The sequence below is a fragment of the Haplochromis burtoni genome, unplaced genomic scaffold, assembly GCF_018398535.1.
Source record: "Haplochromis burtoni strain Fernald_Lab_line unplaced genomic scaffold, NCSU_Asbu1 Contig_15, whole genome shotgun sequence".
Taxonomy (NCBI): domain Eukaryota; kingdom Metazoa; phylum Chordata; class Actinopteri; order Cichliformes; family Cichlidae; genus Haplochromis; species Haplochromis burtoni.
In genome coordinates, this window is record NW_024582376.1 from 1510066 (window position 1) to 1527122 (window position 17057).

At 37.7% G+C, this 17057-nt stretch overlaps 1 protein-coding gene and 1 long non-coding RNA gene across 7 annotated transcripts in view; one reads left to right on the forward strand and one right to left on the reverse strand.

The window, feature by feature from the left end:
- LOC102310291 overlaps nt 1-17057 on the reverse strand; it is a 61394-nt gene that overhangs the window by 13234 nt on the left and 31103 nt on the right. The window lies entirely within an intron of this gene.
- pde9al (phosphodiesterase 9A like) lies at nt 345-12602 on the forward strand. Of its 6 annotated transcripts, XM_042218096.1 has the most exons (20): nt 345-527; nt 773-931; nt 2054-2124; nt 3375-3452; nt 3684-3727; nt 3864-3918; nt 4754-4824; nt 5369-5456; nt 5562-5643; nt 5751-5825; nt 5910-5996; nt 6155-6259; nt 6429-6511; nt 6804-6960; nt 7114-7227; nt 7499-7603; nt 7723-7851; nt 8180-8275; nt 9590-9652; nt 10346-12599. In XM_042218096.1, exons 2-19 carry the CDS (start codon nt 863-865, stop codon nt 9638-9640), a joined length of 1560 nt encoding a protein of 519 aa, XP_042074030.1. In that variant the 5' UTR covers nt 345-527; nt 773-862; the 3' UTR covers nt 9641-9652; nt 10346-12599. The 6 variants fall into 6 exon arrangements, with proteins under 6 accessions (XP_042074030.1, XP_042074028.1, XP_005915914.1 ...); XM_042218094.1 differs by having other exon boundaries at nt 9590-12599; XM_005915852.2 differs by lacking the exon at nt 9590-9652 and having other exon boundaries at nt 10346-12598.

The window sequence follows — 17057 nt, forward strand, 5'->3', positions numbered from 1 at the left end:
GTTGGACATTTAGTCCCCTTGATAAGATATACTTTTCTAGGATTTTCCACGTAACCCTGAGTCCCTAATCAGAGTTTTGTTTGAGCCCTGTGTGCCTTTTGGCCCAATAACAACCGCTGTTGTTATTGCAACTGTAATGTAATTTTTCAGACAGGAGTGGCATAAATAAATTATCTTCAGTATCTGATGATGCTTTTGTGTTTTCCTATAATTTTCAGGGGATTGGACGTTGTAGATAAGAGGTTCAGGTAAAAGCCCCTAAAAGCTCCACGCCACTTAAGTTCCATGGCAACCAATACAAGTACCAGTTATCTTCATATTACTCCATACCCCTCCAGCTCCCTGACATGTACCCTTCCTCACCAGCTTCGTCGCTCCCAGCCTCTCTCTCCTCCTCGTAGCTTTCCCTTTTGCATGTGCATCGATTGTGTCTGAGCATGTGCGCGTGCATCTGCATGTGAGTCAGCTGCATCCTCAGCACCTGGGTCATTACTTCCAGCCTCCGCACGGGAAGCTTCACTAACGCTGTGAGTTCAAAAGATGTGATGACGCTTTTAGTTATTGCAACTGTTTTAATGTTAAATGTTTCTGTTTTATTGGAAGATAATTTAAGTAACTATTTGACTGTGTTCATTTTTGTTTTATACACAATTTTATGTTTTTCATAGTGATATTTTGTATCAGTACTGTTCTGTTGTGACCATTTTTTTTTGTTTGTTTTGGTTTTTTTGCTGTAAAACTTGTTTTTTGGTAACTATCATGCTTTTATAAGCTCTGCAGAAATACCCTGGTGGTTCCCAGGTTTGTCAGGACTCCAACACAGAATATCTGTGGGTGTGTAAGAGAGGAGAGGGAGGCCAATATGGGTTCCAGCTCTTCCTCCTATGCCCCCAAAACTATTTACCTGGATGTGGATGGAAAGGTGCAGAAGGTGAGTCTAATTTTAAATATTTGCATTATCAATATTACGGATCCATTTTTCATTGGTTTAACTCAAACCCTTACCCCATTTCAGTGACTCGGTTTTTTATTATTCTATCGATTTTAGGATAATAATTAGAATTTCATAATAGGTTTAATTGTTAAAACAGCAATCGATAACTATTGCAGTTAAATGATTCCATTTATAATTCACCTCCTAGGCTTTCCTACATGCAAATTCCCAGTGGATACACTTCAGCTGAGGAGGAGCTAAAATTAGAGAGTGATGCTCATCAGTTTGCTTCACAGGTGTTAATGACAGACCCAAACACCTGTTTGTGAAGCTCTCACAAACCTTCGTTAATGTTTGATGTTGTACACAGAACACAATATAGATTTACATCTATCTATCTATTCAATTACATTAACATTTCAATAAGCAGGAATTGAGTTAATAATGGAGGGCGATGTAGAAACGGGAAAAAAAGCACAGATTTTCTTCAGACTCTTAATCATAACAACAGCAGCTGCCATGGCTAATGCTTTCAGTACACACACTGAGATTTGCTGATCTGGTGATGTAGAGTTCTTCTGGCGATGACATGTCTATTCAAAAGCCCCAAACTCACAGCCTGAGGCTGATTGTTTGTCTGCTACATCTGCTCACTTGAGATTACATGGATAGATGCACACACTTTTGACCACCAAGTCTCTAAGCAGATTTTGTAAACTTGGTGCTTGTATTTTACGCTTAAGTTTCATGAACTTAGCAAATTTATTTCTGCAATTTGAGATCAATAAAACCATAAACTTTATCCACCTTTTTAATGAACAAATTATTTTTTTTATTGTTCCCTGGTGTTTTTGACTTATTTAACTATTAAAAATAATTTACTCTTACCTTATGTTCCCAGGTGATGACACAGACACTCTAAAGCCTCAAGCTTCAACTGTTTGTGTGAATGTGTACCTGATACAAAAATGGCAGCACTTTTTTTAATGTTTGCTTTTGAGAAGACTCATTTTACATGACTGTAACTGACAACTAATTTATTTGATCTATACCTGAATATGAGAATAAGATGTGTATCTGAAAAAATAAACCAAAGCAGGAGCTGTGTTTACATCACAGGTGGTGTTCAGCCAGCATTGCAGCCCATGTGACATCAAGGAACTTCTGTGTTCATCATCTAACATTCCCAGGTTTGTTGTTTAGTCTTACTAAAGTTACAGAGGTTGAATTCAAAAACAGCTTTATTGCTGAGCTCTCTCAGAACACACTGAAAGTTGCTAAGCAGGAAATAATCCACATTTAATTCAACACAGGGAAAACACACACACAGGGATACTCAGACAAAATATACACACAGAGGACAACGAGGGAAAAAGGCCACAGGCGGGAACACAGCTGACACTAATCAGAGACTAATGAGACCAGAACACAATACAAAGGAGGCAGGAGACTATCAAAATAAAACAGGAAATAACACACACTGAGACCTAGACTGAGATACATGAACTTGACACAGGGACTGGCCCACTGAAAAGTTACCATGAAAGGATAAGGAAACCAGTTAGGAGACAGAGAGACCAGACAGACACTGAAATATAAAAAGGGAAACAAAGGATAATAAAACACGGAGACTAAACAGACTACAGCAGGGAGACGCTGATGACAAGACGGAGACGAGACCAGCAACAGACTGGACTTGAAAGGGAACTTAATGTAACAAAACAAGAACCACGAACAAGAAATAACAAACTGAAAAACAAAACTCAAGACTAATAAAGAACTAGAATATTAAAATCTCTTAAATCCAAAAGAATAAATCACAAGACCAAAATAAATGTAAAAACTGGGTCAAAGACCCAGGAACATGCCTGTCAAATTATGTCACAATTATGCTTTTTAACAGCAAATAATAGAAATATTAATACAATTAGTATATGTGTCTTACAAAAGGTTCAAGTTTAAACTTATTTCCACAACTGACACACAAAAATAAATAAATAAAGCTTAATTTTTAAAAGATTTTATACATATACAGTGCTTAACAAACTTACAAGAGCTTCACCCAATGTAAGAAGTGACCATTATCAAATTCATTTTTATATTTATGTAATGCTTAAGCCATCAATATATACCAGACTCTTTAATCTAAATTATATTCATAATGCAAAATTTGATTATTGTTATCCATGAATTTTCAAATGTATTGTTTACAAAAAAGCAGAAAAAAACAGTCTAGAGTGATGGATCAAATTTGGATATAAAAACATGGAATAGGCTTGTTACTTGCCTAATAGATTACATCATTTTGAGATTTAAACATGGTTTTGGCAAATTTTAAAATTGTGTTTCCTTGTTTTATAGCAGGAGGATAATAAACAATTAAGTATGTAAATTATAAAAAGTCAGTGTGACTCTCTTTCTTTTCCTCATCTTACGACAGGAACACTGCCATTATGATGGTGGATCCAGAGGGTGCCTTGGTCTCCATCGATCCAACCATGCCTACCAACTCTCCAAAGTATTGTTAAAGTATTGTTAGGCATTGGGATATAATTACTTTCGGGAAAGTAGCAGAGTAATCACGATCATTATCATCATCAGATCTAACTAGCTGCAAAGAAGCTTTCAATAATAGCCAGATAACAGTTGCTTCTCAAATTTGCATGAAGCAGTGTTTCTAAAATTGAAAAAGACTTTAAAACCTTGAGGAAAAGAAATAATAATAATTGTACATCTGATTTCCTCACAGCTCTTTGTACAAAGTTGTTCCACTGTCTACTCCTCAGCTCGGAGGTAAAGTGTTTCAACAGCTCGGTGTAATGTACATTGAAACATCACATGTTTTTCAAAGTAATCACTGTAACAGAAAGTAATCAATACCCAAATATGACAACATAATTGCTTATTGAGACTATACTGATGTTTGCAGAGAAGGAGGACATGTTTCAGAACGTGCTGTCCCAAGTCGCTGAGCAGTTCAGCAGGTAATGTCTTCATCTTTTATTCTTTCACACGTACCTAACCAGTGTTGGTCAAGTTACTTGAAAAAAGTAATTACTAATTAATGATTACTGACGGAGTCAAACTCAAAGTAATGTCAGTACTTCCAAGCTTTAAACGCTGCATGGTTGTACTCTCTCCCGCACTCCATATTATCCATTTCTGATCTACACACGTCTGTTGCAGCCCCGGACGTCGCACACTTGTACGTCATTGTCATGACACACTTACAAACAATCATGGTTTAGTAACGCAGTGTGCTTACGGGAAAGTAACAGTAATCTAATTACTTTTTTGAAATAGAAATCCCTTTCTTTACTCATTACTTGAAAAAACTAATCAGATTACTGCCAATACCTAACACACATATCTGACACCGTGGTATTTCACTGACAAATGCTCAGGCCTTAGAGGCAAGTTCAGTCAGTTAGTAAAAAGAAAAATACAGTTTAGTCAGGACCAATATAGTCAAAACAATATTGTCAGTTCCAGTAATTATGCACACAAATCAGCAGCAAGATCCATGGTGCATAACAAAGCAGGCATCAGTGACAGCAGATATCACACTGATAGTCAGAAATTGCATGAGGAGGAAGAAATAGGGTGGAGGCTGGTTGCAAAGCAGATTGTAGATATGCAAACTGTAGGCACACTAAAGCAGCTTAAACAATGTGCTCTGTATACTGATTTGCCGACAGGATGCATATATAGGCTGCATCGTCAGCTGATGTTGGCTTGTTTTCTTTATTTTTTCGTTCAATTGCACCACTTGAAATTCTCCATAAAATTCTCATATTGTCATTTGCCTTTCCCTCACAGAGCCTTTCGCATCAATGAGTTAAAGACTGAGGTCACCAACAGGATAGCCATGTTGGAAAAGAGGGTAGAGTGTGAGTGGTCTATTTAATACAACTAGTAATACGTTAATGTAATAGTATCGCTGTATGTATGCTTTTGGCTATGAAATTAAAACGATAAAATGCTTTTATAAGGTGTTGTAAGTACTTAAAGGTAAAATTGCTAGTCAACATGAAGACATTATATCATGTATGATTCAAGTTGTTATGATGTAATTATTATTGTTCTGAAATAAATGTCATATAATGCTTTCAATAGGTGTTTGTGCTTTAGCAGATAATTTTAGCATGTTCCTAGGTGGTTGCTAGGCAACCTGATAAAATCAAAATATCCGACATAGATAAAAACCTTAAGGAGCCTAAGATGTACTCGTGTGCCAAGTTTGGTTGCTCAACTCCTGATCATGTAGGTACTTGACAGTCAAAGGAACAAGTAGACAATCAAGCAAAGATTTTGTGTGTTAAAGGAAGATACAGCTGAGAGGATCTGAAAGGAAACATCATTTGGATTGACTATAACCTGCAATATTCCAGAGGGAACACATTCCTTAAGAAAATATTACTCTTCTTGTTTCAGTGGAGGGCTTGAAAGTAGTGGAGATTGAGAAGTGTAAAAATGAACTGAAGAAGCTTCGAGACGAAATGACTTCAAGAGGTGGTGGCAGGTGAAGTCTGATATAAAGCCTCTACAATTTCAAAAGTTATATCAAAAGTTAGTTAGTAAAAGAAAAAAGGGAATACGTCTCAAATTGTTTTCCTTCTTATCTCAGGGTAAATTGTCCATGTAAGTACAACTTCTCTGATGATGGGAAGAAGGTCACTCCAAGACGAGATGTCCCCAGTTACCCAAAGGTGTCTAATCTATGATAAATGTTTTCTTTGCTGTTGGACAAAGCACCCTTCTTAAGATATAATAGGTCTTTGATGATCTGATGGCTTTACTTGCTTGGCCGTTGCAGTACACGCTCTCTCAGGAGACTATTGAGGCGCTGAAGAAGCCAACGTTCGATGTATGGCACTGGGAACACAACGAGGTTTGTCAGTTTCCTTCAACCACTTTCACTGTGTCATCCAAATGACTGATGTTTGACTTCTTTTCTCTTTTCTTATTGCTGTAGATGCTGAGCTGTTTGGAGTACATGTACCATGACTTGGGACTGGTGAAGGAATTCAACATGAACCCCATCACCCTGAAACGCTGGCTGGTAATAAAGGACAGCAGGGGTATACTGGGTTATACTAAATAATGCAGAGAGTTCAGACACAGATTGAAAAAGAATTTTTAAAGGGCACAACCTATAAAATGCTTTTAATTCAAGACTCTGCAGTGAGCACAATGAATGAATAATTTTCTGCCTTTCAGCTGGCAGTTCAGGAGAACTACCGTAACAACCCTTTCCACAACTTTCGTCACTGCTTCTGTGTTAGTCAGATGATGTATGGCATGATTCATCTCTGCAATCTGCAGGTATGGTGTAGTTTGCGGGTGTGGATGTGTATACGCACTCATGCATTTCAAGTGTATAATTTGTCTGACTTTTCCAGCATTTATGCCATTTTTGCAAAATAAAGATCATTTTTATGATAATGATCATTTACATTTTGTAACAAGCTCTTTCATTTACACTGCTGACCAGGAGAAGCTGACGCTCACAGATATGGGCATTTTAATGACAGCTGCAGTGTGTCACGACCTGGACCACCCGGGCTACAACAACACGTAAGATTCGCTATTCTCTCTGTAGGGGGTGTTGATTGATAGAGCTGCACATACCTGTTGACCCCCGGTATATATATTGACATCATCTGCACAACACTTGTTGATGGACTGTGAAACTAGTTCTGCATGGAGAGAACTCGGTTATGTAAACATGGCAATTCATTTTTATCGTATTTGTTTTGGGCTGTGGATTTCAGGCAGGCGAGAATATCTCTTATCAGAGAAACTTCATGAGAATATCCTATCCATCCATCTTGAGTCCATCCATTCAACAATGTCTTCCATCTATCAGGTACCAAATCAATGCACGCACAGAGCTGGCAGTGCGCTACAACGACATCTCTCCGCTGGAGAACCATCACTGTGCCGTGGCTTTCCAGATCCTCTCTCTTCCCGAGTGCAATATCTTTGCGAATGTAGATCCCGAAGCATTCAAACAGATCCGAAAGGTTAGACAGGCATTCAAAACTATTACTAGTACAAATATATATTTATGACAAGCATGCCATTTCATTTCAATTCCTACAAACTTGCCACATATTTTCATGTTTCATGTATAAGCAGATGTCAAGTTTACTTTGACTTTGCTCTTATGCTTCCAGGCAATTATCGCCCTCATTCTGGCCACCGATATGGCTAGACACGGAGAGATACTAGAGGCTTTTAAGCAAAAAGTGGACAACTTTGACTTCACCAATGAAGAGCATGTGACATGCGTACGTAGCCTGTGCATCATGGAGGTCATGTTGCAACTCTGCTTGACATAGGCTGTTTCTTTTACTGTGCTTAACAGATGTGACCTCAGAACAAACAGACTCATAGATTGTACTGTAATTTGCAGAAGTGAAACTGGTTGTGTTAGTGTAATTGGGAAATTGGTTACAGAAATACAGTGAATGCTGAAAGACAAAAGTTTGCATTTTACTTTTATTCTCAGTTTGTGTGTGTTGTGCATGTGTTTCTACAAGTGTATGTTTGTTTTTTCAGCTGAAGATGCTTTTGATCAAGTGCTGTGATATTTCCAATGAGGTGAGGCCAACTGAGGTTGCTGAACCGTGGGTGGACTGTCTACTTGAGGAGTACTTTATGCAGGTGACGCCAACCAAAGCGCTGATGTTCATCAGTAAATCTGTGATCTAATAATGCCAAATTAAAGCAAAGAATGAATACACTGAACTTAATAACAATACTTTGACAAATTTGTTTTCCAGAGTGACAGGGAGAAATCTGAGGGTCTCCCCGTCGCTCCCTTCATGGACAGGGATAAAGTTACCAAACCCACAGCTCAAATTGGATTCATCAAGTTTGTCCTTATTCCAATGTTTGAGACTGTCATGAAGGTATAACTCTGTCTTTCCAGCTATGTTCAGATGTACAGTACTGTGCAAAGGTTTGATGAGGTTTCATTCAACCGTAGATCACTCAGTTGAGGAACCAGACATATCTCTTAGGTCTTGGCATTCAGATACTATTCATCTACTGAAGTTTGTTAGGCCTGTCACTTCTTTTGTCCTCCACTTGTCCAGTTTCTATTGCTCAAGATCACTTACAAAAATCACAAGAAAATTTGGCACCTAGGAAGCAAATTATAAAGAAATAACAGCTGGCTATTTTGCATAGTACTGTAAACAGATTATGTTAAATTTATACTGTGGTATTTTCCACTAGCTTTTCCCTCAGATTGAAGAACTAATGGTTCAGCCTTTGAGAGACTCTCGTGACCACTATGAGGAACTGAAGCAGATTGATGATGCTATGACAGAGGTAAAAACCTATTCTATCCCTACTCTTATCTATCTAGCTCTTTCTCTGACCTGACATTAATGTAGCAGCTAGCTAATGTGGCTATTTTGTGTGTTTATCACGATAGTGAATGGAATCAACAGTTTATAACAGTGGGGACAATGAAAGTTGTGGTTTGGGAAAGTAATCTAATTTTCTTTCTAGTTTAAAGTTAGATAGGTAATTAAATTTTCTTCTTTTCAGTAAATTTATTACAGCTAGCATACAGACACAGCTAGCTTGCCTCTGTTAGCTCGTTGCACCTGCCTACCTGAAAGCTCACCTTATACTTTAGAAAACCTTATATGGTTTATTATTTTTGAAACCATACAAAACAATGCCATACTACACTCAGTGGCCACTTTATTAGGTATACTCTGCTAGTACCAGGTTGAGCCTCCTTTTGCCTGTAGAACTGCCTTACGTTCAACAAGGTACTGGAAACAATTCTTATAACATCTTATGACATTTCTTTTTTTCATGTGCATATTCATGACACACTTCTCAAATACTCAGGCTGGTCTGACACCAACAACAGTGACACATTCAAATTCACATAAATCATCGTTGTTACTTATTGTGATGGTTGGTTTAAACTTCAGAATGTAATTTTCACTGCATCTACATGCCTAAATGTATTGTGTTACAGCCCTCTGATTGGCAGATTAGATATTTGTGGTAATGAGCAGTTGAACAGGTGTACCCACCAAAGTAGCCAGTGTGTGTATTTCTTCATTTCAGCCCTTACAGGCAAGTCAAATCAAATAATTTTTGTCTATATTGTCTATTGTCTGCAGCAGTATTTAGCCTTTGCATTAGTATCTACATGTAGACTGTTGAAGAAATCAACAGAGAAGTTGCTGAGTCTTGTATTGATATCATTTTTTTATAAGCAAAACTTCATATTGTGAGTGCAGCGTGATGCAGCGTGCAAGACTGGGAACAATACCAGTTGAGCATGTACTTGTCAAGCAATTAAAATTAACTAATGTTGCCATAACAAATTAGAGCTGGGGAAATTGGTAGGAATATCAAAATATGAGATATTCCTCTCGCACGAAAAAAATGAAAACTGGTAAACAAATTCATGTTGACGTCCACAGTGCCATTTAAGCTTTCCATGGGAATTACCGATCACTGCCAGTTTTCAGTTATGCAATGTGTTTCACACGGCTGTTGCCTCAGTTACACACACACACACATGCACACACACACAAATGCCTGCAGTAAGCCTACATTCATACACACACTAAAGAACTAAATGCTAACATAAAGGTGTGTCTTTTGTTCAATGAGGCACAGAAGAAAAAAACTGAAAATATGTCATTAGGCGGGAAGAAGAAGTAAGCTCTGCAGTGAGTGAGTACAGTGGTGTGTGTGTGAGTAACCGAGTCCTTGATTGTGCTTTAGTTCAGTGTTAGTTTCATGAGTGCTCTCTGTCTCTGCCTCTCTCCACAACTTGTCTGTAAACTGAACTCGATCTGTAAAAGGTGACCTTTAGAAATGTGCAACATTTTCATCACTTTGGATTCAGCAAGCACTTGATGTGTGAAAAAGTGTGAAGCTCTTGGCTGAACAGTATTAGAACAGATTACAATTTATTTTTAAACTGAGCAGGAAGAAAAAAATTTAAAATTAATAAAATAGTCCCTTTAAATTTAAGGCTTGCATATAAATATATTTTTCCATGGCTCAGATGATGAAACTAAACTGTTGAAATTGTTGCTCATCTATTTGTTTCTTTCACAGTGACAACAAAGAACAGTTTCTGTTCATGAGCTGAAACTTTAAACTGCTTTTTCTTCATCTCACATTGAGCTTTTTCACAGAAAAAGAACAAAGACTCTGAGTAAGTTTTGACTTTCCACAAAGGGAAGTCAATTTCTCACTCAAAGCTCTAAGACAACTTCTATCCGACTGACTTTTTCTGTGGTGGGTGATTGCTATCCAGAATGAGTTACTAACGAGTTCTTGTTAAAATCTAGTTTTTATTTTGGCCCTTTAGGTCCATCTGCCTCTCTCTACCTAATTACAGCCATTATTTCATTCCAGGGATCATCTTTTATGATCACATTCAGGACAGACTTAAAAAAGTGTGAGTGAGGCTCCAGTGAAGACATCCAGCACTATGTTCCAAAGATGACAGATCTGCTTCGTTACACTGCTTCGTTACACTCTGGACTAAAATTAGGCATCAAGGTGGCATATCTTGAACTTTGACTTCTGCACTGGAGGTTAAAGAGCGGGACCTGCTGATGTTTTTGTATATTTATAGACTTTATAATGCTGGCCCTAGTCATTTTCATAGTGTCGATCATTTTGAACGTACAATTTCTCCAAAGGCAAGCTTAAAGCATTATTTTAAGATTCATTTTGAAGTAGTTTACCAATATTTTTTTTCACCAAAATAAAAATGTTTTCTTTTTTCACTAAATTCTGGAGTAGGAAAAATAAAAAGCACCAAAGTGAAATTTTCTGTGTTTTCCTAACAATTTTAATCAAATAAATTCATATAGGGGTATGAAGTGTCCAGTGTTTTTCCTAATTGTTTACATATATAGCACCAAATCACAACAACAACAACAGCAATGCGCTTTTGCATTGTAAGTTAAAAGTCCTTCAATGATACAGAGAAAATCCCAACAATCAGATGACCTCCTAGGAGCAAATATTTTATGATAGTGGGAAGGAAAAACTCAAACTCCCTTTTAACAGTAAGAAACCTGATCCAGGAAGAATCAGGGTCAGGGAGGGGCGACAACTGCTTTAATAAGTGTGGGAAGGAAGACAAGATAAGACACACTGTGGAAGAGACCAAGAGATTAATAATAACTAATGATTAATTACAGAGTAAATGTATAAACACAAAGTGAGTGAAAAAGAAACAGTGCATCATGGGAAACCTCCAGCAACCTAACTTCTGCGGTGTAACTAAGAGAGGATTCAGGGTCACCTGATCCAGCTCTAACATATGTTTTATCAAAACAGACATTTTCAAACTGATCTTGAAAGTAGTTAACGTGGTGCTTTGGGTGTCTGCTTCTCAAATCCAAACTGGAAGCTGGTTCCACAGAAGACAGGCCTGAAAGCTGAAGGCTCGGCCCTTTTACTTTTAGATGGCAAAAAAAAGCAGTCTACTAACTTTATGTAGATTTGTTAGAGAAAAGTTAAAGAAAATAAACCAAATGAGCCTGGTAAGGGCTGTAAAAGTGATCATGAGTCGGATTTTGGTATGCAAGATGTAAAAATATCTGCTATAATACAGTTTTTATTTATCTATTTATTTGCAACATTACTGCACATTAAATACACCTCATGCACAAGGACAGTAACATACTGAATTAAGTTCATATTTCAATAACTATGGTCAGGAATGCAAATCCAAACTTTCTCACAAAGTCAGCTAATGAATAACATGACATGATGACATTTTTCCTAACTTCTAAGTCTGCTTAGTTTTTAAATATTCTCAAATTAAAGCACATTAAAGAAGTTATACATAGTTATAAATCAAAGGCTTCTGCGACACCTATCCCTGAATTATTCCTGTTGTTTCATGAAGCTCTGTGCAGATATTTAAGTTGTCCTCTCTGCCCATCATCCAGATTGAGTGATATTTTATTGCCACATTTTAGACTCTAAAATACAGTCGATGTGTGTTGAAATATGACTAATTGTGGAGTTGTGTACGACCCAAAGGTGCCAATTATCTCAGCCCAATTCACGCCCTCTCGCTCCACAGTTTCCCTTCGAGCCTACTTTTTTTAAAAACTTTTTTTAGGGTACTATGTTGCCAGTCACTTGATTTTAGGCCTCATCTGCAAGCTTCATTTGACACATACTGAATACCACCTACATAGCTTTGATGAAATCACATAAATAATACAGAGCAACTCACAGCATCACTCACCAAAGAAATTATTCATGCTGCATGTTTTTTAGGTTTGTTTGTGCTGTTTATAAGAAACGTCAGGCTACCAGTGTATACCTGAACTCAATCAATGTCCATTCAGCAATTTACTGACAAATAATTGGCGAGTACTTTTTGGATTCATCTAATCTTTCGTGTGCACTCCAAAGGAGCTGATTATCTCAAACAGTAGAACAGATGTAAGTGTTGCTGCTGGGATGAGAGAAAGCAGGTAAATGACTTGGGGATGTGTCTCATTTCAATGGATGTAATTGCCCCTCTACATTCTCCATGTAGCGTGACAGAGTGTATTGACATTAACCTGCAGGAATGCTCAGATCATGAAAGGATTGTGCACTGCACTCTCCTGCGTTGCCTCTGATTGAACCACTGCAAGCAATAAATAAAAGGAGTGACTGTCTGACACGTTGAGACAGTGTGAAATACTTTTTCTATTATTATTGTTATTCTCTCAGTCGCTTCCTTTCTTATAACAACTGAATGCAAAAGTTTTGGTTAAATCCCTTATTTTGCCCATACATGACTGACGACATAGTTGAACCTTAACCAAATCTACTAAACTTATCATTCAGTACACTATTAGATGTTTCCATGACTTCAGTGCTAATTAAAGTAACTGATATCTAAAAGCCTTTATACATTTTCTGCGCCTGGAGGCTGGGCGTTACATCGTGTTTAAGTCTCACAGTACTTGAATGGGCCTTTTTGTTGATGTGAAAGTAAATACTGTGTCTTTCTAAAACACCTCGAACGCAATTAAATGAGTAAATGTTTAACTAATCTTAGACTGCACTTGCACAATATTGTTTCCTTTAGTTGTTCCAGCCTTTCCTGCAATATTGATTCTTCTTTTCTTCTTCTTTAGATTTTTCTTCAGGTTCTCAGCTTTTCCTCTGATTCTTCTTTTTCAGCTGCTTCTTCTGATTCTGCTTCTTCATTTCTCCTTTTCCAGATTCTTTTGCTTTTGCTTTGCACTTCTTGTTTCTCCGCATCTCCTTTTTTTGATTCTTCTTTCTTCTTCATCTTCAGCAGATTTTATCTTCAGTCTTTTTTGGATGTTTTGAAGATTGTTCATCTTCTTCCATCTCAGCCTTCCTTCTCTAAATTTGGTTTCAAACTCCTCAACCCAAGCTCCTATATACTCATTTCTAACCCTGTCCTTTCTGGTCAATCTGAACAAAACTTTTAGCACCTAGTTCTACCACTTCCCGGACAGCCTTCAATCTTTTTGTCAGCTCGACTGTCTCCAAACCATACGTCATAGCAAGTCTCACTATCAATCTTGCAAACCTTCCCTTTGACTTTCACTGTCTTTCTTTCCTTGGTAGAAAATTTGTACCAGTTTTCAGTGAAATTAGCACAATTTCTGTTTTCTACCTGTTTCTTCACATCAAGGAGTGACTTATCCAGTCAGTTTGTGTTTAAATCCATTTGAGTCAATGTTGATTCTACCACCTGGGGTGCAAATGGTGCCAAATCTTGGAATACTACACACAGTGGCTTTAATTTTCATTATTTTCATTATCTATGATTTTGTAAATCAGTGCAACCGTATCTAAGACAATGTCAAAAAAGGTTATGAGCTGAAAATTTAGCACTTCCCGCAGCTTTATCTCCAAATCTCCAAATCATGGATCACAGCTGCTCTGGTGGTCTCACAACTCCTGATCTTTTAGCAAAGGGAAAGTTCAGGAGAAACTAAAAGGTAATTTGATCCAGCTCAAGGTTTCGAAGCTAGTTTTATCACCACATATCAGATCAAAGACGATGTGAGAAAAAAGTATACAGGAATGTTGATTAGAATTGATAAAAGATTTATTTTGTGAGGCAGCACAGAGCAGAGTGAAATCACGTCTGTGGTAGCAGGGTTATTGCGCCCTCGGGGTGTTTTTACTGTGTCATTAGCCTGTTTTGACTTGTTAATAATGGAAATAGAAATGGGTGCAGATTGATCAGAAAACTTTGCCTTGTTTATTACTATAAGGGCTTCAAGAGGCTCCAAAAGAGCTCTTTAAGTTGCATGTTTGTTCTGTGAGATACTCATAAAGGAGACAGATTTACAGATGCAGTATGTCATCCTCAGTTTTGTGTCATCCTTTTCTTACTCACTACTTTCCCAAGTCAATACACCGTGGAAAATTCCTCCCAGCTTGCACCCATCCAGGGGTTAAGGTAAGGGCATTTGTGTGTGGATGTGTGTTTGGGAAGCCTTGAAGCAGGAAGTGAATGATCCACCACACAGTTTCATGGAAAACACTAATACATAACTGGATTGCATGGAATTTTTTTTTTTTTAAATGCTACCTGGCTTTTTTCTTTCCTTACTGCCCCATTTATCCATTCTTCACCATGCAGTTCCAGGTTGTCGGGCAGTTTCATAAGAATCTGAAGAAGGTCAGTGTGTGACCGGACAACAAGGCAGCTCAGACTTGTTTTTTGAGCACACACATCCAGACAGTTAAAACATCATGGCTGTCCCATTCTTCTGACTCCCACATTCACAAGAACGCCAAGCTCCTTGCTTGACCACTGGACTAGAGGAGACAAGCTAGATTTACTGAAGACAGTTACATCCCTTCCAATAATGCTATGCAGTCAAAGGTCAGGCGTGACAGTCAGCCTTAAATTCTGGTCCTGCATTTTTGTGTTAGACACTGAACTGTGGGAGAGTAAACAAAGAGCTGTGTCAGTCAGTGTAAATCTGGGCAACAAAAAAACCAAAAACAGCCATGGTTGGAGGGAAATCTGTAAATCTGTTTTTTTATTTAGTTTTCTTGTCTGACAACTTAGGTGTGTTTAAATACAGCACGATGTAATGTATTGCATAAAAACCTAAATAAATATCTACCAATGTTTTCCTTTTTTGTAATGCAAGATGAAAATGACTGCTTTTACATGTGTGTTATGATTCACAGATCATGGTGGCTCTTTAAAGGCATGAAATCTACGCATGCAAAACTATACAACAACATTTTACTACTTTATGATTCACACATCTTTATTCCCACTCCTGTGTGGAGAAGCTGGCATCACCAGTATGGGAGAAACAATGATTTTTTTTTTTTCATTATTGAAAAACTCCTCTGCTATTTTCTCTCGAGCCATCCAGCGCTCTGATTAGATCTTCTGGCATGCAGGCTCATGGCCCGGGGGAGTTAAAGGAATAACTTGATCCAAAACCTCACAGGTTAGCTTCTTTTACAAGCTACGACCTCACACATTCAGCCAGAGGCCTCTGAGACACCTGCACTACATCCTGATAAAACAAGTCTTAAATGTAACTTTTCCATGAAGTGTTGTCTTCAGAAACTGAAAAAATAAAGAGTTGTTACTATTATTAATTTGCAGTTGCTGCATTACCAAAATGATTTCGAACTTGCAACTTGAGCAACAAAAGCAGACGTTATTGGCATGTTACTCCGTTTTTATTGGCTGGTAAAATAAAAATTGCAAATTATATAGAATGTGTAAAAAGATGGGATTATAGTACTAGAGGTCAGAAGACATACTTTTAACCAGCTGCTCTCCATTGGAGTTGCTTTCTCATGTGTCATTCATCATAATTTCATTTGTCAACGCCACTCCATGCAATTTATCTCTTTTAGGTCACTCCAGACTTTAACTATCAAAGGCAGCTTTAGCTTGAGTAAATATTGGAAGATCTGATTTCCAAAAAGCTGTGCACATAGAGGCTATCTCAACTCAAGTATCGATTTCCTTCATACCAGCATCGTTTGGTTTGCAGTCTTGGCTTTCTGGGCTCCCACATGCAGGCATAACCTCACTGTTTAGCACAGAGTTCTTCTGTCTTGATACATGTTGTCAGAGATTGCATGGATTGCTTGTCTGTGTTTTTTTTTTTTGTTTTGTTTTTTGTTTTTTTTGGTCAGTGTTATGTAAGAATGTGAACTTTATACAGACTTTGGACCTTTGCATAGTTGCAAATGTCATATGTGCAGAGCGTCTACAAAATAAATACAGAGAATACAAAGAAATATTGCAGTCAGCATTTCATATGCATTACTGACAGAAGAGGAGTTGTTTTGAATTTCCAGACTTTCTGTACTTTAATTAAAAGCTGGATGCAAAAAAAAAAAAGACATTGGAGTCATAAAAAACAGCTTTCATGTATTCTCACATTTACAATTTACAGTCCTCAAAAAATAGACATTTTACTGCCTGGTTGTTCTTCTTGGGAGGAGCACTTAAATTAATAGTTTCTCCCGGCAATTACAGCCCCAGACAAACACAAATGAAAGGCATGAATTCGAAAGCGCCAAGCAAAATAAACTGGTGTGATAATGTAATCATATTCATTGTTATTGAATAATTGAAAAAAAAAAAAAACAGATCCATTTATCAGCTGAAGTGGAACTGATTGGACAGGATTTTGTATTTTTGTTTATGTGCCACACACAGTTTGTCAGTAAGTAGTAAGACCAGTTGACATTTGGAAACGCTGATCCCAGCAAATGAAAGAGTCTGACAGTTCTCTAAGGGAGAGAACTGGTGGGGGTACCAGTTTGTTTACAGCGCGATAATCTGGAGCAGGCATCTTGATTGTGTGCTGGCAGAACATCAGCGGCCGTGCCGTGACTGCGGGAGCACGCAGCGATTACACTGGCCTCTTATCTGTATGAATAGCAGGCCTGTTACAGCAGAAAGCAGGCTTAATGAGAGATGAACATATGGAGTACGGTGACAAAAAAGGCCACCAGCCGGAAGTATCTTAAACTCCTGCATCAATAATCTGAGCCTGTGGCTATGGAAGTGGGTTAGGGCTTGGTTTAATTCTAATCACTATTAAAAAGATGATTTTCTACTTGTGTAAAG

What these genes read in the sequence shown, in the direction of transcription:
- pde9al (XM_042218092.1), top strand. Translation starts at nt 863, where the DNA reads ATGGGTTCCAGCTCTTCCTCCTATGCCCCCAAAACTATTTACCTGGAT. An exon ending in ATGCCTACCAACTCTCCAAA is followed by an intron (nt 3,453 to 3,683) that starts GTATTGTTAAAG and finishes ATTTCCTCACAG; the next exon opens with CTCTTTGTACAAAGTTGTTC. An exon ending in TTCATCTCTGCAATCTGCAG is followed by an intron (nt 6,260 to 6,428) that starts GTATGGTGTAGT and finishes ACTGCTGACCAG; the next exon opens with GAGAAGCTGACGCTCACAGA.